The sequence below is a fragment of the Mobula birostris genome, chromosome 7, assembly GCF_030028105.1.
Source record: "Mobula birostris isolate sMobBir1 chromosome 7, sMobBir1.hap1, whole genome shotgun sequence".
Taxonomy (NCBI): domain Eukaryota; kingdom Metazoa; phylum Chordata; class Chondrichthyes; order Myliobatiformes; family Myliobatidae; genus Mobula; species Mobula birostris.
The window spans coordinates 30,058,653-30,083,795 of NC_092376.1; the positions used below are offsets into that span (position 1 = coordinate 30,058,653).

Below are 25,143 nucleotides of genomic sequence, written 5' to 3' on the forward strand. Positions count from 1 at the left end.
AAAACACATCTGTAAGATATTAATGTACAAAGGATTTTGAATGGAATTATAATTGAATTAATCTGATATGTAAGTACATGTCGGAAAGTTTAAAAAGAATTCCATCTGCAGACATTTTCTCCATGTACATGTTTAGGGGAGCTCTTTAATACGTCAACAATATGTACAAAGTCTAACAGGAAAATATCGGGTAATGTAACTTACAACAAACTCTATTTACAAATTCCATTTTTACAAAATGTCTTTACAAGAGGTTTGTTATCCCAAATATGACAAAGCTGCACAAAACAGACCAAACAAAATGGTGTATACAGTAATAAATATTGATCTAAAAATGACTGCAATGTGGAAAGTGATTTCTACAGCCAATTTACCAATGGACAAAACAGTACCAATATTTCCATACTACATTATCATTCCAATATTAAAAAGTAAATAATTTGTACATATAGACTTTGTTAATTATTCTGTAAACTGCATCATGTTAATATATTCAGTGGAGGTAACATAGACATACAGATCATGCCTATATGCGACACTGACAGGTCTACCATGCAACCGTACTTTGCCAACATCTGATAAGGTTCATTTACATTATAATTTAATAACTTTATTACATGCAATAGATTAATAAACTGACACAATTCTCACTCCCAGTTGAAATATGCAGGTTTCAGACATATTTTCCTGGCAGTCTGCCGAGTACAGGTATCCACAGGAAAAAAATGTAAATATTGCATTATATCAGGATCAGCACATTCAACAAAACAGGTTAATAAATAGCACAATTTCAAAGCCATCCTCCAAAGACACAATACAGGGATGATATCATTGAAGTATATAACTTTTTATGGCACTGGTTTGATAATCAAATTTTAAAAGATGTGTTGGAGGGAGACATTCTTCTGTTCTTTTCTCTATTCAGACAGGGAGATGAGTCTTTTTTTTTAATTGTTTCACATCAATAGTCCTTAAACAACCTCCATAATGTAATTATAATTGTTTCAGTGTTTTACTGATACTGGCTTCTGTTGATGATGGTGTCTCAGCCTGGAGCCTAAAGTAAAGCAGATAAGAGATGGGCATGCATAAACAACCATGGTACAGAAAGGGTTTCAAAGCCACTTTAAAACGTCACCAGTGACAGGGTTCAAGGTCAATAAGGAAGACATCAGAAACAAAGTGGTCGGACAGCAATAAGCACGAAGTAATTTAACAATAAATATTATTGTTATTAAGGTCAATCCTGCATCTTACAATTTAAGCATTAGTTTCCTTTTGTGTTCCAAGTTTAGACCAGATTGAAATACGCGGCGTGGAACTGTACTACAGCTAGGGTGTCGGAGATACTGAAGCTTACTGTGCGGAAGTGACGAAGATAAGCTAGGTGTCTGAAATGCTTTGACAGCTGCTGGTCCCTCTCCAGCTGTAGTCAATAGTTGAACTTCCAGCCTATAACAGGTTGATGGCCTCAGATTGGGCACAATCAGTGAATGGTGGTCCTGAGGAAGAAAAACACAGTATTATCAAAATCAGGATCCGTATTTAATTTTTTTTTCATTTGAGAAATCTGAGCATTGCTGACCAGGCCAACAGTGATTTTCCATCCAAAGTGCTTTTGAACTGAATGTGTTGCTTCACAAACATGACAAAATCTGCAGGTGCTGGAAATCCAAAGCAACACACACAAAATGCTGGAGGAATTCAGCAGGCTAGGCAGCATCTATGTAAAAGAATAAATAGTCAATGTTTCAGGCTGAGACCCTTCATCAGTTTGTGTGTGTTGCTTTGAAAGCATTGCTTGGCCATTTCAAAGAATAGTTAAGTGTTATATACTCTGGAGTTGAGGTCATCATGTGGCCAGACTGAATAAACACAAACTACAGATTTCCCAAAAGGGCATTTTTGATCCAGGTAGACCCTTTTTTCAGCCCAGTCACCATTAGTGAGAGCTTTTAATTCAGCATTAATTTCATTCACTGAATATGAATTGACCTGTGGGGATCTGAATTCATAGCTCTGGATCAGAAGCTCACTTCTCTTCTAGAACTATTATATAAAGTAAAAGTTCTCCTATTCCCAAGGTAGAAGCTGGTCTCCTTTAAAGGTAGTGACAGATCGACAGTGTGGATTAACTAAAAATTCTCATGATCACCAGTTTTACAATAAAAGATGGCAGATGTCCTGAGCAAAGCCCTCATGCTCAGACAGTTCTCTCTGTCGCACTCAAGGCCATATTGACTTTCAACACCCACAGGATCTTTCCAAGTTGCAACAAGTCTCTGGCTGCATTCCCCAATTGACTGCTGTCAGCTGCATCAGGCCTAGGCACAGTGTTCCCAAAGAACTGACTTTATTTACTTTAAATTTCAGTGGGGAACTGGTGGTACCATGGGTCCTGGGATTTTCAGGGATTACTGGTTTGCCATGACTGCATCCATGCATCCAGAAGTGCAGGATAATGCAGTGATTAGCATAATGCTTCGCATCGTCAGCAACCCTGCTTCAGTTCCTGCCGCTGTCTGTAAGGAGCTTGCATGTTTTCCTCATGACCGCATGGGTTTCCTTCAGACGCTCCAGTTACCTCGCACATTCCAAAAAAATACGGGTTAGTAGGTTAAATGGTCACATGGGTGTAATTGGGAGGCATTGGCTTGTTGGGTGGGAGAGGCTTGCAACCATGCAGTATCTCTAAATAAGTAAATAAGATAAATAAAGAGACCCCACTAATAATCCAGATCTATATATGACAGGAAACAACAGGAATTCTGCAGATGCTGGAAATTCAAGCAACACACATCAAAGTTGCTGGTGAACGCAGCAGGCCAGGCAGCATCTGTAGGAAGAGGTACAGTCGACGTTTCAGGCCGAGACCCTTCGTCCTGAAAACAAATGTGGTGCCTCAATCATGAGGTGTTTTGACTGCATTAGGTAAGCAGGAAAGTCTTGCAGGGTACTCAAAGCACATCCACTGATGTTGTCGACTGCATGCCGCATGACCTCGCCAATCAAAGCAGCAACCAGTGCCACAGGAATGAGGAGAGAGAAACCCAGTGCGTAGGGGTCATATCGCAGAGCATGCAGAAGTTCCGGAACAAGAACAACAGCAGAGTAAGGTGGTCTCCTCAGCTTAGCAACCACAGCTTTGTCTCTCAGGTAAATGGAGGAGGCAGGTAATGGATATAGTAGAGGGAAAATGCTGCACTAGAACTGTGATACCCAATACAAACATAATGATCTTCTCTACACTACAATATTCAACAGCAGCAGAATACACTAATAATCAGCTGGGGATCCCAGGAAATGTATAAAATCTCTTCACATCATGATTCGCAAGTCCATCTCTCTGCTATATTACACACACCTAAATGACTCCATTATCTTATAATGTAAGTGCTTGTTGGCCCACTGGTGGTGTAATGGCATCAGCACTGGACTTTGAAGCAAGTGGTCCTGAATTTGAATCCGGCCAGCCTGTTGAACACTTTCCATCCATGCTGGGTTGATCGTCAAGCTAGCAACTTGGCCTCTTAAAAAACAGTGAAGTGCTATAGAAATGACAAAAATGCCACCCAATGAGCCACAAGGATCAACTTCAAGTGAGTTGTTAACAAATCCCTCTTTTTTAAATGAGTGTCACCTTGCTCAAACAATGGAAACACAAGATTCTGGAGATTCTGGAAATCCAGAACAACACACACAAAATACTGGGGGGAACTCACCAGGTCACGTAGCATCAATGGTGAGGAATAAACAGCTGACATTTTAGGCCAAGCTTGGACTTGAAAGGAAAGCGGGCAGAAGCCAGAATAAGAAAGTGAGGTAAGTACAAGCTGGCAGGTGATAGGTGAAACCAGGTGAGGGGCAAGGTAGGTGGGCAGGGGAGGAAGAGGAGATGAAGTGCCAAGCCGGGAGGTGGAAGAGTAAAGAGCTAAGGAAAAAGGAATCTGATAGGACAGGACAGTGGACCAAAGAAGGAAAGGAGGAGGGGCACCAGAGGAAGGTGATGGGAAAGTGAGGAAAAGAAAAGGGATAATAGGGGAGCTAGGATAGGGAATGGAAAAAGAGATGGGGAGAATGTTTGGAAGATATGTCAGAATGAGATTGGGAGGTAGAATTAAAATGGAAACATAGAAGCCTGCATATTCTAAGCATGGAGATCTTGAGCCCTCGGGACTGCTGTTGGCTAGTATTGTAGCCAAAACAGCAAAGAATAAACATGTTGATCATTCACTGGAGAGGGAGATGCATTGAGGTACTATCATTTTAAGCCAATAAAACTCAAATCACTCAACAATAAGGAATCCTTGTGAGATTTCAGTTGGGGTTCATTTTCAGCCATGCTGCACATCTGATAATGCATCAGAGATTAAAACATCATATTTCTCTCAGTTTGCATTGGGATCAGATCAATGTGGTGTCACACTTTCCTTATTGTTCTTGTGATCAGCTTATCGTTTTACTACCTCACTTCGGAGACCCTCTTCCAGAGGTGGAAATAATGAATTTCTTAGTGGCAAAACAAACAGGGGATGAAATTGTGAAATAGTTCTCAACATCGCATTATTGGTCAGAAGCAGTCATTGTCAGAATAACGCGGCAACTTTGGCATAAATCCAATATTTCACAATCCCATGACAACCATTCACATTTTAGAGGGGAAATTTATGCTCAGTTGTGATAAGATTTCAGTTTAAGCATATTTGTAACTTTTACAGAGAATCACTGATGCCAGCAGCTGCCACATCAGCTGTGTGACTTGTCTCTGCAGGTGTACAAGTTCTACCTAAAATGAGACTACATTGAATCTATGATAATATATTGAAAATATTTCATTATAAAAATGCATTTAATGTGTGATCTTCCATTAAGGTACAGTTTTAGAATCCAGTAGAAGAGTCTCTATGCTCTGGATGTATATTGACACTTGCTGGCTGCAATCTTGTGCAACATTTTACTTCTGGATCTGCACAGATGGCTTGATGGCCACAACAGATATTTCCCCTAAATAGGCTAGTTTCCCTTAGATGGCCCGGCCAAATGAAGGAGCAGTCTGAGATGACATGCAGTATTACTTTGCTCCTGGAGAACTGCAAGCTATTTATGTTCCAAGGGGAGCAGTAGCCTGCTTTCGAATGGCATCTGCCTGCTCAATGAGGGCATTGGGTTGCTGCCTGGTGTAATTGTCCTGAGGAAACTTTGGTTGCCACCACAGGACAGGGTTAAGAGCTTTAGCTGGATCAAAGTGAGACCTTGGAGAATCAAAAAAGACTTCTCATGATATTTGTGCGTCTTCACAGTAGCTGTCACCTGCACCAAATTCAAGTTTAATTGTTATTCAACCATACGTGAAGATCCATGAGTACAGCCAAATGTTCCTCTGGGACCAAGGTGCAAAACACAATGCCAACAGTCACACCAGCACAAGGCAAATCCAGCACATAAGTTAACAGTAAACATACAGTCACAGACAAAAACGTAATGTAGCCCAAATCCTTGAGTCCATGGATGTTGTGAAGAAGAACAAGGCTGCAGCAGTCTGTGTACAAACATAATCCAGCTTGTCCTCCACCAAACAAAAACTGGAAGGCAGCACTGATGCCAGTATGAATGCCACACCACAACAGCTCTGGCATCACCTCTCCTGGATGGCTGCAACAGGCAACACTGCAGCATGAGGCCTAGTCTCATTAAATGTAGGCCTAGTACAACTAAGGCCATGCAGCTCTCCCGCCATCAATCCAGCCAATAAACCAGTGAAGTGGATGCAACATTCCACATTACTAATGTCCAACAGGATCTTGTGATCGTAAGAAACACAACTAAGACAATCACTTGCTCTCAGACCGCACACTGACTTCGAAGCCTTACTGCAGAAGGCAGCAGCATGGTCCCGCTCTCTTGCTCCTCCACCAGCAAGCAACTCACTGGCAGGGTAGACCTGCCCTACTCGAAGTTCTTAACATCCAACAGTATCTCGCGATCATAAAAAAGATGTTTAAGAAAAGACACTAACGACTTTGGTTGGCTCCTTAGTGGCAGCTGCGTCCGAGCATGTCACCATCTTACCAGAAGTTCAGTGGGCTCCGTGCAAAGGCATTGCCACTGAATTGTTTCAAAGCCTTTACAACCTCCAGGTTATGGTCTCCAGGCTCTGCTCATCTTCCCGCTAGAGCACGAAGACGGACTCCTTCATGGTCCTTATCATTTACTGCCGTTAGTCAGGAAAGCCGGATTATATACCCACAGTTTCTATGAAAGCATCCCAGCTGTGGTCCATATCTGAATTCTCAAGAGCAGTATAGCTCTAAGGACCTCCCCTCTGCACCATGTTCTTTACATTTAATGCCAGACTATAGCATGCTTTTGCCTGGTATGTATGTGTCCCCGAACCCAACCTGCTCACCTCCCTCACAAGTACATCACACACCCACACACACAAAGTCATAGAAACATAGCACAAGCCCTAAATGCTAACCAGCGTTAAGGTGGCCCAGCTCTATGTTTAGAACATACATGAGTGAACATAATTGCAATCACTGACTTACTGGTGGCAATATCTGAGACTGGGAAATAATGCTGTTCGGCAAGCTGTTTTGACGGCTTTCTGTAGTCACTTCTGCCCAGGTAACCTGAAATCCTGTTACAGGCTGATGAAGCTGTATTTTAGATATCCTCCAGTGGAAGTGACCTGTAATGTTCCCTGCATGAATTATGAACGATGCCGACAGATTCTCAGGTTTGACAAGTACTTTGGGAATGGTTGTCACTGCAAAAGAGGAACATAGTTCACAAAATGTCAAACTTGAGTGCTCATATCTCTAACAGTTCTTTTCCAAATTATGTCTATGTCACATGGTAATATATCTGATGGCTGACACTTTTCTGTAAACTCTGATAAATCCTAATTGGGATTCTTATATTACAATTCAGGCACAGTAAGACAGTACTGATATTTTGCTAGTGTAAAGAACAATCCATAACTGTATTACATCTGGGATGTAAAACAAAGAAGAAAAGAAAGAGTGAAGGCACCTAAACAAATAATCTATGGTTTAGCAGAACTTATTTCTGAAAGATAACCCAATATACACAGACATCCCACCTCTCCCAGAAGTTCCGGGAGTCTCTCACATATTAATAGTGGCTCCGTGATGCCCGCAAATTATATACAATATCATGGAAATCAATTTTTTGAGAGCAAGCAAGAGAAAGCAAGAGCGACCACGAGAGAGAGCACACACGCGCGAGAGAGCCAGCACAAGCGAGCGAGTGAGAAAGCAAGCAAGAGCGCGAGTGAGAGCGAAAGCAAGAGCACGCGAGCAAAAGCAAATGAGAGCGAGAAAGCAAGCGAGAGTGCTTGAGAGCGCGCGAGCGACCACGAGAGAGAGAGAGCGCGCGCCATGGCAGAGTGTTCCAAAAAATATATAAAAATTATGTCACCCCTGACTACACTAAAGTGTACCCCTGCCTAACAGGGGTCAAAATAATGACAGTGTTGCTCGCTGCACTGTTTGCAACAGTAACTTTTCTATTACCCATGGTGGGTTAAGATGTAAAAGACATGTTGAGGTGAGTTTAACAGGTGTCATTCATTTATTAGCATAGCTAACGTTATTTAAACTAGCTGGCCAGCTGCTAAGAAGCTACTCTATTGCAGACATCCCACCTCTCCCGGATGTCTCCCGCAAGTTGATGGTGCTACCTCCCTGAAATGAGTTTTTGCAGGGTGGGGTGTCTGTATATAGGAAACAGAGCATTGTGTGTGTGTTGTGTGCTACTTAATATTACGCACAATTAGGGTTGGCAGATATCCATATTGACCAAACAGTCCATTTTAGAACAAGTTCTCCAATTGTTATTGTATGTTTTTCCTGGATCATTTTCATTGGAGAAATATGTAAATTGGACAATGTTGAATTGTTTCTGGAGCTACAAATTAACTAGGATTTGAAATGAAGAATATTGCCATCAATATTAAAAGATCCTCTGGCTAATAATATTGCATCGAAAACTGAAACCTAATCATAAAGTTGGCAAACAACCAGGAGCTAACAAAACCTACGACAATGAAAGAGTCTGTGTTTAGTATAAATTCATTCACTGTACTAAAAAGAGAATTCAACACCCAGCTTTAATAATAGACATGGAGCTTAATAATAGAGTAAATAAGTTAAGTATCAGCTCATATCCAGTTCTAGTTACCATGATGTAAGAAGGTTGTCAAGGCCTTGAATAAAATGCAGAGCAGAATCAGAATCAGGTTTAATATTACTGACGTATGCCTTGAAATTTGTTTTGCGGCAGCAATATTCAAAACTATAAATTACAGTTAAGAAATATATAAAAACTGAATTAAATAAGTAGTGCAAAAATAGAGCAGAAGTATCAGGAATAGCTGAAAAACTCCATTGTATGGAGAGACCATGATTATTCTAATTATTCTCAGTGAATGTTGAGCAGAACTGATGAAGCTGTTCAGAATTCAATAGGACTTTGAAATAGAATCTGTTTCCATTAGAATGAGGGTCAATAAGCAGAGTTAAGATGATTGGCAGAAATTCCGCTAGTGGAAGATTTAGAAATAAATATTTGTGCAGCAATTTGCTGTGCTCTGGAATGTACCTTGTGAAATGGTGGTGAAAGCAGATTAAATATTAATATTCTCTCAGTAGGAGGAAGGAGAATAGTTTGAGTGATATAGTTTTCCAACTGCCAATATAGACAGGATGCATGTCAGTACAAGATTAATATTGACATCACGCAACACACCATCAACATTATTTTTGAAACAATTTTTCCTTCAACCATGCCTGTGACTTAAGAATGACAAGTAGTGTCTATACTATCCTTAGTCATGCTCTGAGATAGGTTTACTATGATAACAAACATCTTTTTATTTATTATCAGTTACTATGTATATATAGATTACAAGATGGAAAACTGCAGTATGCAGAGGAAAGGTCCCAACAAACCAATTGCATCATCCATTATGAATAAGGTTCAGGAAGGATCTGCTGCAATAATCTGCACAGACCTGCATGAATCAAGGTTCTACCAGTTGTTAGTTTCTACTGTGTTTGCTGTTTCAAATACCAGTTTTTATTGAGACTGAAAATTTCCACCAGAAGTACATCTCCTGCTAGTTCCAGATGATATGCACAGAGAGGCATCAGAATGAGACTTTAATGAAGCCTAAGTTGTACATGGGCCTTCAAAGTGAAACATTACCAAATCCCACATAACCTTGTGCTACGGTCTACAAATTAAGGAAAATTTGCTACAGATAGTATTTGTAGTAGAGAAAAAAAATCCTTGGGGAAATTGTTATTTATCAGTCTTATTTCTTGTTGAGCAAAGTTTCATTTGTAAAGTTCAGAACAGGTTTTCAATGTTTAATGGATCTTCATAAACAAAATGCTGGAGGAACTCAGCAGGCCAGGCAGTATCTATGGAAAAGAGTACAGTCGACGTTTAGGGCCGAAATCCTTCAGCAGGACACAGGCGTGTGTTGCTCAGATTCCCAGCATCTGCAGATTTTCTCTTGTTTTTAATGGATCTTATTTATTTTAAGGAAATTTATAAAATACTTCTAACCCATCCTCATTTCTTAATTGATTGATGACACAACTACCCTCTCCCATCCCTCCCCTCCATCTTCCAGTAAGCTGGCCCCCGTACCCCCAGGATATCTCAGTCTCTCAGCTAAAAATCAACCTGGAACATACTACCCGAGTGGATGGTGGAGGCAGCCTACCCTCACAACAGGTAACAAGTATCAATTCAATATTTGCATCACCAAGTTAGAAAAAGCTATGGCCCAAGCATGGGCAATTAGGATTGGTACAGATGGGATTCTTGATAGTTAACATAGATATGATGGTTTGAAGGGCCTGATTCCATGTTGTATGACTCTAACTTATATTTGTTCTATGGCCACTGTTGAGACTATGTCTATCAATTTGTGAAAACTAATGATGCAAAATTGTTTTATTAAATTTTAATAGACCATAAGATATAGCAGCAGAATTAGGCCATTTAGCCCATCGAGCATCCTCCACCATTTCCTCATGGTTGATCGATTTCTCTCCCATTTTATTGTGCTAATTGAATGATAAATTTTGTTCCGTATTATCAGAAACAATTCATCAAAGAGTGTTTTGGAATCTCATATGTCCAATAAGAGAAGAGATGAGATTCAGGTTAAATATTTTATCTGACAGTCACCATCACCAACACTGCAGTAATCCCACAGTATTATCTGACAAGAGTGGGGCTTAAATCAATTGTCTGACTCAAGAGACAATGGTAATGTATTGAAACACTCCATACTTTTTATGAAACCTATATATCCATTTTTCACGTCATTTTTGCCATAAGCCTGCTTTCTCAGGTACTTTTATCTCTGTGACGCTACCACATAACTCAACTAGAAGTTGTCTGAGGTTCTATAAATTCTAAACTTAGCAAAGCAATGCTGTGTTGATGTCAATTAAAAAAGTAAATCAGACATTGCTGCCAATTTACTTTTCCCCATACTTTGCTAAGTCTTAGCCCAATTTCTCTGTCAACTGTCTTCAACAAAACCATTTCATATAAACTAAGGTCAGGGAACAGGAAGCTCAAAAGTTCAGGAATTTCTTAAATTCAGGAATTTATGCTAACTAGAAATGGCTCTATTATTACCGAAGAAGGCTAGCAATTATTCCCATAAGCATTCAAATTCATAACTTTCTGCTTGAAGTCTACGTTTTATACTGCACAGTCTTTGGGATGACTTACGTCTACTTGTCACATACGTGCCACTGAAACATTCTTGCAAATAGAATAGCATGCTTAATTAAAGAGTATAATTCCCTCCATGTGGCTGTACTCACCCCCATCACTGGGACAACTGCTATGTTTTGGACCTTTTCCTCGAAGAGATGAGCATGATGGTGTTGTGAAGATCACTGCTTCCGCTTTCCCCTGGCCCCTGGCCATTACTGGTTGGACCATAACTTTATATTTGCACGAGAAAATCAGTCCTGGGAGAATTATATAGTTTTCCTATGGAAAAAGATAGCATGAAATTTAACAAATTGAATTTGCCTTGTAATTACTTCTATGAGATGGACCGTAATTGAATCTTAAAGGATTTTAACAACGGTAAAGAATTTGAGTTTTTTTTTCATAAATCCATAAAGTTTCTGTCTTAAGAAATTGTATTGCTTTCTTTTGACATTCTGTGAGTTAAGTACAGTAGTACCAAACTTTTTTAAAATCTCTTTTACTCCATTACAATATTTATAACCTGAGAGCAATCCACCTGCTTTTAAGGAATAGTCAACGTTTTGTTATGATACCATATCTGAAACAGCTCAAGGGATTAAATCGGACCCCCCTGCCCCCTTCTCTGCTTTATACCAGGGTGACTGCATGATAACTGTGATGAGCTCATGAAGGATTCCAGGTACCTGTCAGCGAGTCAATGCTTTAAGCAGCAAAAGAGAAAAAAAATCAGTCAACAGAACAATCAACTAAATTCTGATTGATGGTATTACTGTCACAGAAGCTCTTTAATTAAGTTCACAGGATCAAATTGCAAAAAATGGAAGTCAGAAACATTGGAACATACATGGGCTATGACTTTTCTGGAAATCTTTGTCTCGTTGTGCTTGCAAGACTCTGGCATCCATTGGACGAGGTATCGCTCTGCAATGCCACCAGGATCTAGGGACAATGTAATTCACATATTATCATCAGCCAATACTCTTGACAGAATTCACATTGCACTTAGTAATGCCAAGCATATTTTAATTAGATGTGTCAGGAAAGTTCAAGGATATAATTGCTCTGGTGTTGCCAAATATTTGGACAATTCTCTTTGTTTGGAACAACTGCAAACAAATCTATTCCTCTATCTCAAGATCATTTTGTCATAATTGCACTGAAAGCATGAAGATAAATATTGCAGACTTGTTCAGAATATTTCACCTGTGGCCATTTGGACTCATTATTGGCATAAAGACGGCTGAAGATTACTAATAATAACCTTAATGTGCTCAAAGATCACATTTGATTCTGCCCAATGATTTGGATTAATGGTTATATGGAAGTTAACAATATGTTTTACTGGAGTCATTGCAGGGATATGGTGTCCTAAAACTGAATAGCACTGCACAGGAAACCTGGACCATCCTGGGAGGAATGCACCAACCATTCATCCTAATATTAAGATGTTTTGCATTTGATATTTTGAAGTGTGTTCATTGCAAAATGTGGAAAGCAACTTTGGTTAACAATATCTATAACTATCGATTTACCAATGTGAATCTGGCAAGAGCAAAGGATGTTGGGAATGGCAATGTTGAACACCCCGGGAGCAGTGTGTGACAGGTAGCAGAGAATGAGTGCCAGGGACGGGAGGGATGTGGTGCAGATGCAGACACATCCAGTCCTGAGATACCAGGCAAGGTCATTTGGTTCCAAGCAATTTGTTTATTGATCAATACAGAATCTCTCTGGTGCTTCTCACTCCCTCCCCTCTCTTCCCATTTTCCCAACCTTGATTCCTTTCTCCCTGCCTCCTTCCCGCTCTCAGTCCACAATAGAAACCCATATCAGAATCAGGTTTATCATCACTCACATATGTCATGATTTTTTTTTTGCAGCAACAGCAGTACAGTCAATATCACTGGAAGACATCTCAAAGGCTTCATAAAAGGATTATCACATAGAGTTTGACTCTGAGCCGTGTGTGGAGAATTCAGAGTAGATGGCTTGCTGACAGAGAGTGTTTAAAAGAAGAAAGAGATATGTATTCGAGACATCCAGAGTTGGGACTGAATGTGTTGGAAAAGGCATCCCAAATATCTTTCAGGGATTGGTTTATTTTATTTTCCATTAGGTTCCCTGTCACATGTACCCTGCTTGAAAGGCTATAGCCTCCCCAGATATGAATCTTAGGCAAGTATGAGGGAGGAAGGAATGAATGAGAATAAGAGATCCTGTGCTTAGGCCCAGTGGAAAAGAGGTGAGAAATTGCAGAGTGTTCTATATCCAGAAGATGTTGGAGTAGCGGTGGGGGAATGAGGAATGCTGATATGAAGTAGGGACCGAACCATGGGGTAAATGGTCAAATGGGAGTTCTCAGTCGCAGAGTTGGTCCTTTGCATGGTCAAGGTGACGGTTCAGATGGGGTTGGGCACCTATTGCATAGACGATGATTAAGTGGGGAGCTATCTTATGGTGGCAGTGGTCAGATGAAGATCAGCGGGTGTTATTGACGATGGCAGCAGATTAGGAGCAAACTGATGATGGTACAAGTCATTAAGGTGCTTGGAAGTAGGTACAGAGGAGATGTCAGGGGCAAGTTTTTTTATGCAGAGAGTGGTGAGTGCATGGAATGGGCTGCCGGCCATGATGGTGGAGGCAGATACGATGGGGTCTTTCAAGAGACTCCTAGACAGGTACATGGAGCTCAGAAAAATAGACTGGTATGGGTAACCCTAGGTAATTTCTAAGGTAAGGACATGTTCCGCACAGCTTTGAGGGCTGAAGGGCCTGCATTGTGCTGTAGGTTTTCTATGTTTCTATATGGAATTGAGTGAGATACCTTGAGATGACACAACTGCACACTACTGAACATACAGACACTGCTGGACCTTAAGGGTAGCTGTCATATTGTCATAGAGGTCAAAGGGAGGTCAGAAGGCTACCTACTTATGGTGCTGTTCTATCTGATGGTCAACGGTGGAAGAGCGAATATATTTACTGGTTGGGTGTGTGGATATTATTCTTGATCAGTGGGAGATCATTCCTCCTTGCCTCTTTGTAACTGCCCAGTTTCCTGAGCCTTAAGAGGTCAGGTAGGAATATAGAATTGTTGAATTGAAGTCGAACAGCCTCATTGCAATATTTAAATGACCATTGACTTGTTGCCCTTTCAGCATCAAGGGCCAATATCAGATAGAAATGGTCAGGGTTGAAGCAAATTCCGATTCTAACCTAAATTAGAGTAGGTTAAAAGAATGACACAACATTACTGTGATGTAATGTTTTATGTTCTATGTTCTAATAAACAGACATGATATTTTGGGCTGAGACCCTTCATCAGAACAGTCATTAAAACTATAGCCATGGATTCTGTGAACAATACACAGTCTTCCATTATTTTGTAACACTCTTGTAAAAATTGACACTTGAATACTATGGTGGTTCAAATTCATAAACAAAAATGTTTGAAGGGTATGCACCAGGTGCTTTCCAAATGCAGTACCAACATAAGGTAGAATAAGTTAAAGTTTTGGTATTCAGTGGCAAGTAAACACTTCATGCACTCCAACTTTTACAACGTAGGAGGCTGAGGAATACATTATCTTTTTCAGAATGTGTGCAGCTCCAACAATATTCAAGAACCTCAGCACTAGCCAGGATCAAGTCGTGCAAGGTCAAACTCAATTCCCTGAAGTATTTTTGGAGCTAATCAGCACCAGCTAGGACAAACCATGAAAGCTAGGTGTTAACACTCTCTCCACCTGCCTAATTATTCACTCCAGTGCATCCTAGTTAGAACCTACAAGATATGCCACAGTAACTTGCCAAGTCTTCTGTGATCACCATGGGACCAAATCATCACCAATTACTGTCTTCTCTCCAAGTTACACACCATCCTCAAGCATTAGGGCCACTGTATTAGGGAGGTGCTATTGCAGAAGAATTAGAGACTTGCTGTTGTGCATTGAAGATGGTACACACTGCAGGGTGTGCTGGTAGTAGGGAATTAGAATCAAGTTTATTATCACTGGCATGTGACGTGAAATTTGTTGACTTAGCAGCAGCAGTTCAATGCAATACATAGTCTAGCAGAGAGAGAGAAAAAATAATAATAAATAAAATAAAACATAATAATAAATAAACAAGTAAATCAATTACATATATTGAATAGATTATTTAAAAATGTGAGAAAACAGAACTACTTTTTAAAAAAGTGAGGTAGCATCCAAAGCTTCAAGGTCCATTTAGGAATCAATGACAGCAGGGAAGAAGCTGTTCCTGAATCACTGAGTATGTGCCTTCAGGCTTCTGTATCTCCTACCTGATGGTAACAGTAAGAAAAGGGCATGCCCTGGGTGCTGGAGGTCTTTAATAATGGACGCTGCCTTTCTGAAACACCACTCCCCAAAGATGTCCTGGGTACTTTGTAGACTAGTGCCCAAGATGGAGCTGACTAGATTTACAACCTTCTGCAGCTTCTTTCGGTCCTGTGCAGTAGCCCCTCCATACCAGACAGTGATGCAGCCTGTCAGAATGCTCCCCACGGTAAAACTATAGAAGTTTTTGAGTGTATTTGTTGACATGCCAAATCTTTTCAAACTCCTAATAAAGTATAGGCTCTGTCTTGCCTTCTTTATGACTACATCGATATGTTGGGACCAGGTTAGATCCTCAGAGATCTTGAAATCCAGGAACTTGAAGCTGCTCACTCTCTCCACTTCTGATCCCTCTATGAGGATTGGTACGTGTGCCTTCGTCTCACCCTTCCTGAAGTCCACAATCAGCTCTTTCGTCTTACTGATGTTAAGTGCCAGGTTGTTGCTGCAGCACCACTCCACTAGTTGCCATATCTTACTCTTGTACGCCCGCTCATCACCACCTGAGATTCTACCAACAATGGTTGTATCGTCACCAAATTTGTAGATGGTATTTAAGCTGTGCCTAGCCACATAGTCATGTGTATACAGAGAGTAGAGCAGTGGGCTAAGCACACACCCCTGAGGTGTGCCAGTGTTGATTGTCAGCGAAGAGGATATGTTATCACCAATCCACACAGACTGTGGTCTTCCGGTTAGGAAGTTGAGGATCCCATTATAGAGCGAGGTACAGAGGCCCAGGTTCTGCAACTTCTCAATCAGAATTGTGGGAATGAGGGTATTAAATGCTGAGCTATAGTCGATGGACAGCATCCTGACATAGGTGTTTGTGTTGTCCAGGTGGTCTAAAGCCGTGTGAAGAGCCATGAAGACTGCATCTGCTGTTGACCTATTGCACTGATAGGCAAATTGCAATGGATCCAGGTCCTTGCTGAGGCAGGAGTTCAGTCTAGTCATAACCAACCTCTCAAAGCATTTCATCACTGTCGATGAACATTTAAATTTGTGGATCAAGTGTGAGTCAAGGAGGCTGTTTTTTCTTGGATGGAATTCTAGCCTCTTCAATGTTGTTGGAGCTGCACTCCTCCAGACAAAGGGGAAGTATGTCATCACACTCCTGATTTGTGTTTTGCAGATGTTGGAAGGGCTGTGGGAGTCAGGAGATTAATCTCTTGCTACAGAATATTGTTTGCGGCAATTCCTGCAAAAAAAAAACTTCCTTTCTTCTAATTGCTTTTATTCTAAAGCTATAAACAACCTTTTGATGTGCTAAGTCTTTTATTGATTGAAGTTTCCGTGTTATTGACTGAGCTTCAAAAGATAGGTAAATGATTTGTAATATTCCCAGATGATCTTTTTCTAAGAGTGGGTTGATCTTGATGTCTGCAGGCTGAGGAATCTGTTGTCCTCTGCAACCAGTTATCAATCTGAACTGGGCAAAGATCACCAATGGGTACTCCAGCCCAGGGAAGTTGAGAGCTGATCCAAGCTCTACTTACACATACCGCAGACTGAGCCAAAATCACTAGCACAATACCAGTCTATACAAAACATCTACCCAACTCTTTGGAGATAGGAGGACAAGTGGAACAAGTCTTAGCTTGAACATTTTTTGGAAATGGTGATGTAGACAATCTGTGCGGATTAGTGATAGCATATCCTCTTCGCTGATGATCAACTCTGGCGCACCTCAGGGATGTGTGCTTAGGCCACTGCTCTACTCTCTATATACACATGACAGTGTGGCTAGGCATAGCCTAAATACCATCTATAAATTTGCTGACGATACAACCATTGTTGGTAGAATCTCAGGCGGTGATGAGGGGGCGTACACGAGTGAGATTTGCCAACTAGTGGAGTGGTGCCGCAGCAACGGCCTGGCACTCAATGTCAGTAAGACAAAAGAGCTGATTGTGGACTTCAGGAAGGGTAAGACAAAGGAACACATACCAATCCTCATAGAGGGATCAGAAGTGGAGAGAGTGAGCAGCTTCAGGTTCCTGGGTGCCAAGATCTCTGAGGACCTAACCTGGTCCCAACATATCAATGTAGTTATAAAGAAGGCAAGACAGTGGCTATACTTTATTAGGAGTTTGAAGGGATTTGTCATGTTAACAAATACAGTCAAAAACTTCTATAGATGTACCGTGGAAAGCATTCTGACAGGCTGCACCACTGTCTGGTATAGGGGGTGGGGTGGGGGACTACTGCACAGGACTGAAAGAAGCTGCAGAGGGTTGTAAATTTAGTCAGCTCCATCTTGGGTACTAGCCTACAAAGTACCCAGGACATCTTTAGGGAGCAGTATTTCCGAAAGGCAGCATCCATTATTAAGGACCTCCAACACCCAGGGCATGCCCTTTTCTCACTGTTACCATCAGGTAGGTGGATAGAAGCCTGAAGGCACACACTCAGCGATTCAGGAACAGCTTCTTCCCCTCTGCCATCCGATTCCTAAATGGACATTGAATCTTTGGAAACCACCTCTCTTTTTTAAAAAATATACAGTATTACTGTTTTTGGACACATTTTAACCTATTCAATAAACATAATTGATTTACTTGTTTATTTATTTATTTATTTTTAAATTTTCTCTCTGCTAGATTATGTATTGCATTGAACTACTGCTGCTAAGTTAACAAATTTCAGGTCACATGCTGGTGATAGTAAACTTGACTCTGATTCTGTATTAAGTATCCAGTACCTTCCAGCTTTATAACATTGTGATGAGATAACATTAAAGGCAATAAGTTCTCCAAATAATATACACAACCACTCATCAAAGATAAACAACAGAATACAATGGCAGCATATTAAAAGAAGGCTGAGTTGAATATTATAATATGGGAAATATTGAGAGACCATATTATATAAACCAGCCAGTTACAACAGTGTTGAGATGTTGAGGTTAATTACATACCCATTTTTTTGTTATGACAGCTGGACAATTATTTGTCCTAATCTCATATAACTGTTTATTAGATATTCCGGTGCAGGTGACTGTAATTGTGACTAAATGATGGAAAATTCCAATATGCTTTTGCCACAGAAGAGGATTGAAATACAGCTAACTACATGGTAGACCATCAATAAACTACTGTATATAAATACTGGGTGAACACGTCAACAGCAAGGATATCACGCATAGTTTCCCCTCCCTACGACCCATATCTAACTTGAAATGGATTATCATTTTATGTTGTTCTTTGGAATTACTCCCTTTCACTTCATGTTCTTAAGCTTTCTCCTGCCTCAAGAACTTACCACGTTAAAAACTCTCTATTATCTGAATACTCTGCACAGTTTTCTAAGTTACTGAGAAGTAATCAATGGTCTGACAATGATTGAAATTGAGGATAACAAACTAAAAAGTTATCAGAAACGATCAGATTTGTCTGAACAAGCTGGGCCACTAATACAGGTGTCACAACAGTGACGGCTCTGAGTAAGCACTTCATAGAATATTTTCCATTCCAGGTTTCCAATAATATTTATTCAAGATTATATAATCTATAAAATAACATATATCAGGTGTACTTAAACTTTTCAGTGAAATACTGTACAATGGAAAGTAAACTGCATACAGTATTGCTTTATGCCCTGCTTCATGGGGTTGTTTTCTCCTTTGAGGCCCATATCAGAATTATAGAGCCATCGTGTCATACAACATGAAACAGACTTTTCAGCCAACCCTATACATCATTAATCCCGCTTAATACATAGCCTTCTAGTTTCATTTAAATACTTGTTAAGTATTGTAAGTTCACCTGCTTCTACCATCCACTAAAGCTGTGAGCACCAGGTTTCAACCAGCCTCTATGTAAAAAAACTTCTTGCATAAATCCTCTCTAAATCCCCCACTCCTGGACTTAAACCTACACTAAAAGGAAATGTTTCACATTACCTACTGTGTCTGTGCACCTCATAATTCTGAACATTTCAATCGGTTCAGCCTTCCCTTCTTCAAAGAAAACAAATCCAGCCTCCCTTCATTAATGAAACACTCCAGCCCAGACAGCTTTTCCATGAGTTCCTGTGGCCACTCCAGTGCAGTCGTGCAATCAAGGTAGAGCGGTGTTAATACAGCTAGGGCATTGGAGTTCCACGCTGTCTGTAAGAAGTTTGTACGTCCTTCCCGTGAGCGCATGGATTTCCTCCGGACACTCCAGTTCCCTCCCACATTCCAGAGGCATACCGGTTAGTAGGTTCACTGGTCATTGTAAGTTGTCCTGTGATTAGGGATAAATAGGTGGGTTGCTGGGCAGAGCAGTTCGTTGGGCCAGCACGGCCTATTCTGCACTGTATCTCTAAATTTCTATGGAGTGGCACCCAGAAATGTAATCAGTACTCCAGCTGTGGTGTAACTAAGGTTGCATACAGTTGTACCCTGACCTGCCTTCTCTTATATTCTATGCTGTCATGTATCCTATTTGCCTTCTTAACCCTTACCCTTTATCCAGCTGCCCATGTCCCTTGACAGCTGTGGGTCCTTAGACTTGTCAACCTCACCTTTCATCATTAAACTAACACATTGACTCTGAACTTCCATTATTTCATCAAATCCTAGAGTGCAGCAACGTTCCAAAAGAGTTGAAGCTGCACAACACAATACTGAGCCCTTTGAACTACTACGTCCATGCCAACCTTTTTGTTCATCTACACTAATCCCATTTGCCTGCGTTAGAACCATATTCTTTAATGCCTTCCCCATTTGTCTGTCTAAATGCTTCTTAATCATTGTGATCATATCTGATTCCACCACCTCCTCAACCAGCATGTTCCAGATATCAATCACTCCCTATGTAAAAAAAAGCTTAGATACTCCTTAAAGTGTTTTCTCTCACCTTAAACCTATGTGCTCTTGATCTTGATACCCCTACCATGGAAGAACACTTTGACTATCCACTTATGCCTCCCACAGTCTAAGATAATTTAATTCTGAATCCTCCCAATAGTTGCCTATAAACTTCCTGAAGGAAGCTGCTCCCAGTCCACATTGACAGGTCATTAGCTCCCCCCACCCCCACCCCCACCCCCAAGTTCTGGACCCTAATTTCCAATATATCTTTGTCCTTCTCCAACAGCAACCTTAACACGTACAGAGCCATGGTCTCCAAAATATTCTCCCACTGATTCTTCCTCCATTTAGCTATTTATGCTAATATCATTAGATTAGATTATGAGGACACGCAGTCCTCTTTTATTGTCATTCAGTAATGCATGCATTAAGAAATGATACAATGTTCCTCCAGAATCCCTTCTCTAGTCATTCCTAAAGCTCTCCCAAACTCCCTTCTATACCTTTCACAATGCATTCCCACTTAATATGTTGAAATATTCACTTCTATAAATCATATTACTGAGTAATATGACTAATCGTAATTATAATTCTATTATTCATAAAACTCTGGGAATTGTCCATAATATATGTTCCTTTATCTCCTGCTAACTATTACGAGATCTGTACTATACCCCAGCAAAGTAATTGCAATTTTTTTGTTCCCAAGTCCTACCCATGTAACCTTATATGAAGAGCCTTCTAAGATGTCCTGCCCCTTTACCGCAGTAATAGATTCCTTAACCAATATTGCAATTCCAGGTCTTCTTTTGTAAGTCTGCCCTCCCAGCTCCTATCCCACATGAAGATTCTATACTCTGGAATTTGCCAGTCTGGCTGCTCTTTCAACTACTGTATGACTTTTTAAATGCCACAAATAACGTATGTTAATTATGGTATTTGGTTCTTCAACCTTACTTGGCAGACTCCTTGTGATAAAATATATCCCATCCAGCCTTCGATTTGAATTGGTCGGCGGACAAATGAATGTCCTAACCTGCATTGAGAACCATTGTCCCTTGCATCAGAGCAGCACCCCTTACTATTCAGTGTCACCTTATTATTTCCCATTATGCCCCTGTGATCTCTCTATACTTTATGTGCTGTTAGCTTTGTTATAAATAGCTTTGTCCTGTCCAAGACCGGAAGAAGCTGCAGAAGATCGTGAACACAGCCCAGCACATCACACAAACCAATCTTCCGTCCTTGGACTCACTTTACACCGCATGCTGTCAGAGCAGTGCTGCCAGGATAATCAAGGACACGACCCACCCAGCCAACACACTTTTCGTCCCTCTTCCCTCCGGGAGAAGGCTCAGGAGCTTGAAGACTCATATGGCCAGATTTGGGAACAGCTTCTTTCCAACTGTGATAAGACTGCTGAACGGATCCTGACCCCGATCTGGGCCATACCCTCCAAATATCCGGACCTGCCTCTCAGTTTTTTTGCACTACCTTATTTACCCTTTTCTATTTCCTATTTATGATTTATGATTTAAATTTTTAACATTTACTATCGATTTGTTCTCCAGGGAGCATGAAGCGCAGAATCAAATATCACTGTGATGATTGTATTTTCTAGTATCAATTGTTTGGCAACTATAAAGTATAATTACTGGGACTTGAGGGTGCTCATAATGAACTACAGCCAGAAGGACAGCCCTACCCTATCAGAGCTACGGACATACATTTGGCTCCATGCCTGTTATAATTCATGTGGGGACACCTAGCCTATAATTGGATAGGATTGGGTCATTTCTCACCTCCTTATCTATAAATGATATTTTAATTTATGCTCCTCCATTCCTTTAGGATTACCCCTTTAAAACCCACCTCAGGCTTTTCATTACATGTTCTGAAATTCAGTCTGGTGTCAGACTCCATCTACATAAATGACTTGGTACGTTTTGTAGACTGAGGATGTCAGATAAAGATAAAGGATCTTTTAAAGATAAGCTTTATTTGTCACATGTACATCAAAGCATGCAATGAAATGCATTGTTTGCATCAAATCAGGGAGAACTGCCCTGGGCAGCCTGCAAGTCTCCCCACACTATGGGCACCAACATAGCATGCCCACAACTCACTGATATTAACTGCATGTCTTTGGAATGTGGGAAGAAACTGGAGCACCCGGAGGAAACCAATATGGTCACGGGAAGAATAAACTAGCTTCTTACACACAGCGGCAGGAACTGAACCTCAGCTGGCGCTATAATGGTGTCACGCTAACCGTTACACAACCGTGCGGCTCTAGGTAGAACCTGTTGCTGCTTCCATGCTTGAAGCCGCAATGAGATTATCCAAGCTCATTCTAAGTCCAGCCGTTGTGCCAAGGAAAGCTTTCCTGCAGGATTCAAATCCATAGCTCGCGGGTGGAAAGCTAGGGTGCTTATCAGCAAGTCGTATCGACATTACACTCGTAATTCTGTAAAGAGCAGGTGTTAAGGAGGTGTAAAGGATAACATGCCAATGTTTTATGGAAAAGTTTGACAGAGTTTGACAACAGTATTAATTTCTAGGCGTACTGCTGGACATGGCTTGTACTGGCTGGTTACTTGATTTTATTTATTGTTTATTTATTTTATTTGTTGTTTTATAGCATTGAGTACGAGAGTTGCAAACTCATTTTCACTGTTATGGTGCATGACAAATTGTACTATGCAATGACAATAAAGATATTTCATCATTTAACTCTCCCCTTCCAATTATAGCTAATAGATCTGATGTTTAAATATTACACTGAGTAATCCTAAACAGGACTTTGGGGGAGGGGAAATACAATCAAGTACCATGAAAATCAGTGTCCCAAGTTAAAGCAGAGTTCTGCTCCTGAGAACTCTTTGTAACCAAACCTTCGAAGTTGAAAAATGAACAAAAACAGTGTTTGGGAGAGCATCAGAGAAACAGACTCGATTCGGAGTGAGCAAGCGCGGTTCGAGCTGCCGGCTTCACTGCTCAGTGAGCGAGTCTGCTCACCACGTCCAGGTGCATTGGGTTCAACCCAGCTACTGATTGTGGAGGGGAAGATTGGAGGGTGGGGGGGGGCGGTGATGGAGAGGGGAGGAGCGGAAGATGGTGTATGGAAATTCCCATTCTCATCCAGCAGAAGATGCCTGCAGCTCCACAGCAGCTGGCAAATCTATCCCCATCAACGTGCAGGTCTCCCAAACCCTCGCTCACATGTACAGCTTGTCAACAAGCCGGGTGTCATAATACGGGGAGGATCTTTCACATTTGATGCTCCTTATTTTTGGAAACTTCAATTTAAGAAAACGGCTTTTTTTGAGATTTTAAATGCATTCAGCTCTCCTTCATAAGTTTTATCAATAATGGGAAACAGAATATCAGGTTTTGAAACCCTGCCTGTTCCATTAATGCACAGATATATTGTTTGAACATTAGCAAAATAGGAATAAAAATAAAAATACAGACATTAACAAGTACCATCAGTATCAAGTTCCATCAGTCAAATTTTATTAGATAAACACTAATGTCTAAGTTGCAAGCATACCAAGTTTCTCTTACTCCCTTCCCAATATCTCCTGAAAGTAAACTTGTATCTGTTTTACAGTACTTCAACTTGAAGATATAGATCATAGAGTGAGTAACACATACCTTCCATTTTCTTCCAGTAGACTTTAACCTGAAGCTGATTGTCCTGATAGAAAGGGGCCCCGACATCAATGAGACGCATAGTTCTTTTCCCGTGAGATGATGGGAGGGCATTGACAACACCAGGTCTGGATTTTGTTGTTGAAGCTGAAAGGTCTCCTTTGAAGAAATAATGTCAACTTTAAGGCGACTGCTTCAAAATAATGCGTCTTGTCTAGAGCAACTGATGGATTACCCCATCCAAGTGCAAGCCCCATTCATTTATTTAGACTTAGTTAGAATGTCCCAAATCCACCAGAGAATGAAGGTAATGATCTACTTATTGTTATTATTAAGCCATTAAACTCACTGCATTACACTGCTGTTGTCACCTGAGCAATAGCACTTTAAAATATTAGACTCCCATCAGCCTAATTTTATTAGACCAATACAGGATACTCCATCCCTCCAGTGCCTCTTGAATCACCTCAAATAACTTTATACCCCAGTATATATAGGGACTGGGGTGCAAAGTGTTACACATTACAGTACCGTGTAACAGATTTTTGTTGGTTTACAGACTCCCCAACAACCTGTCATTTCTGTGGGTGTGGGGAGAGAGTGTATCATGTGTATATGGAACGTGAGAGGTTACAGTCTCTGTTTGAATATCTGAAGGGCCTGTTCCTCAAACTTTGGCTGCACTTTAGCCCAGGCTCCTGATCTTCAGCAACCCCAGTGCAGAGGGGGGAGGTGGGTGGGTCAGTTGAGTGATCTTCCTGGTCACATTGCTCCTGACCTGGCCAAGATGGCCACTCTGCCTGAGCTGATTACCTGCCTCTCTTGCAGGATTAAGCCCAGGCCCATGCTTCCCTGGAGAATGAGCAGGTGGTATCCATGGGTAGAATGGGGGTTTTCTGGGATCAGTGGATGCCACAGAGGCTCAAGTGTGCTTTGAATAGAGATTACTGTTCATATTTTGCAATTATTGACTGCAAGCAATGTGAATTGTGAAAATACTATAGCACTGTCATGATGTGATGCTTCAATCACTCAATAAACCTCCTTTTGGAAAAGGACTCACTTTCAAGGAATCTCAATCTCATGTTCTCGATAGATATTGCTTATTTGTTTATTATTGTTATTTCTCCTTTTTGTATTTGCACAGTTTGTTATCTCCTGCACTCTGACTGAATGCCCTAGTTGGGCAGTCCTTCATTGATTCTGCTATGTTTATTATTCTATAGAGTTATTGTATGCCCACAAAAAATGAATCTCCGGGTTGTATATAGTGACATATATGCACTTTGATAATAAATTTACCTTGAACATTTACTTTAGAAAGAAAATGTATCTATAGGGCAATACTAACTGACTACCATTCTGGCAGTAGCTGCAATACACTTGTATTTTTGTTCTAATTTCAACCAGACTTAAAGTTAAAAAGGATCTAGTGTTTCCCTGGCGTATATGATGCATAAATTCTTCCTGGGATTCCAGCCAGGTACAGGTATCAATTTTAACCGACGTTTCAATAACAAACTCCAGCATCTTCATCAAAGTTGCTGGTGAAGAGGT

At 40.7% G+C, this 25,143-nt stretch overlaps 1 protein-coding gene across 2 annotated transcripts in view; it reads right to left on the reverse strand.

The window, feature by feature from the left end:
- Positions 1-396: 396 nt before the first annotated feature.
- LOC140200083 (anosmin-1) overlaps positions 397-25,143 on the reverse strand; it is a 202,892-nt gene continuing 178,145 nt past the window's right edge. The window contains exons 9-14 of one of the 2 annotated variants that reach the window (XM_072262829.1): positions 23,590-23,745; positions 11,618-11,712; positions 10,878-11,049; positions 6,549-6,769; positions 1,361-1,502; positions 397-1,057 (exon numbers count right to left, since the gene is read on the reverse strand). In XM_072262829.1, the coding sequence (XP_072118930.1) occupies positions 1,005-1,057; positions 1,361-1,502; positions 6,549-6,769; positions 10,878-11,049; positions 11,618-11,712; positions 23,590-23,745 (839 nt within the window). In that variant the 3' untranslated portion in view covers positions 397-1,004. Of the gene's footprint in view, positions 1,058-1,083; positions 1,503-6,548; positions 6,770-10,877; positions 11,050-11,617; positions 11,713-23,589; positions 23,746-25,143 lie in introns of those variants that run through there. The other variant, XM_072262827.1, reaches the window with a different exon arrangement.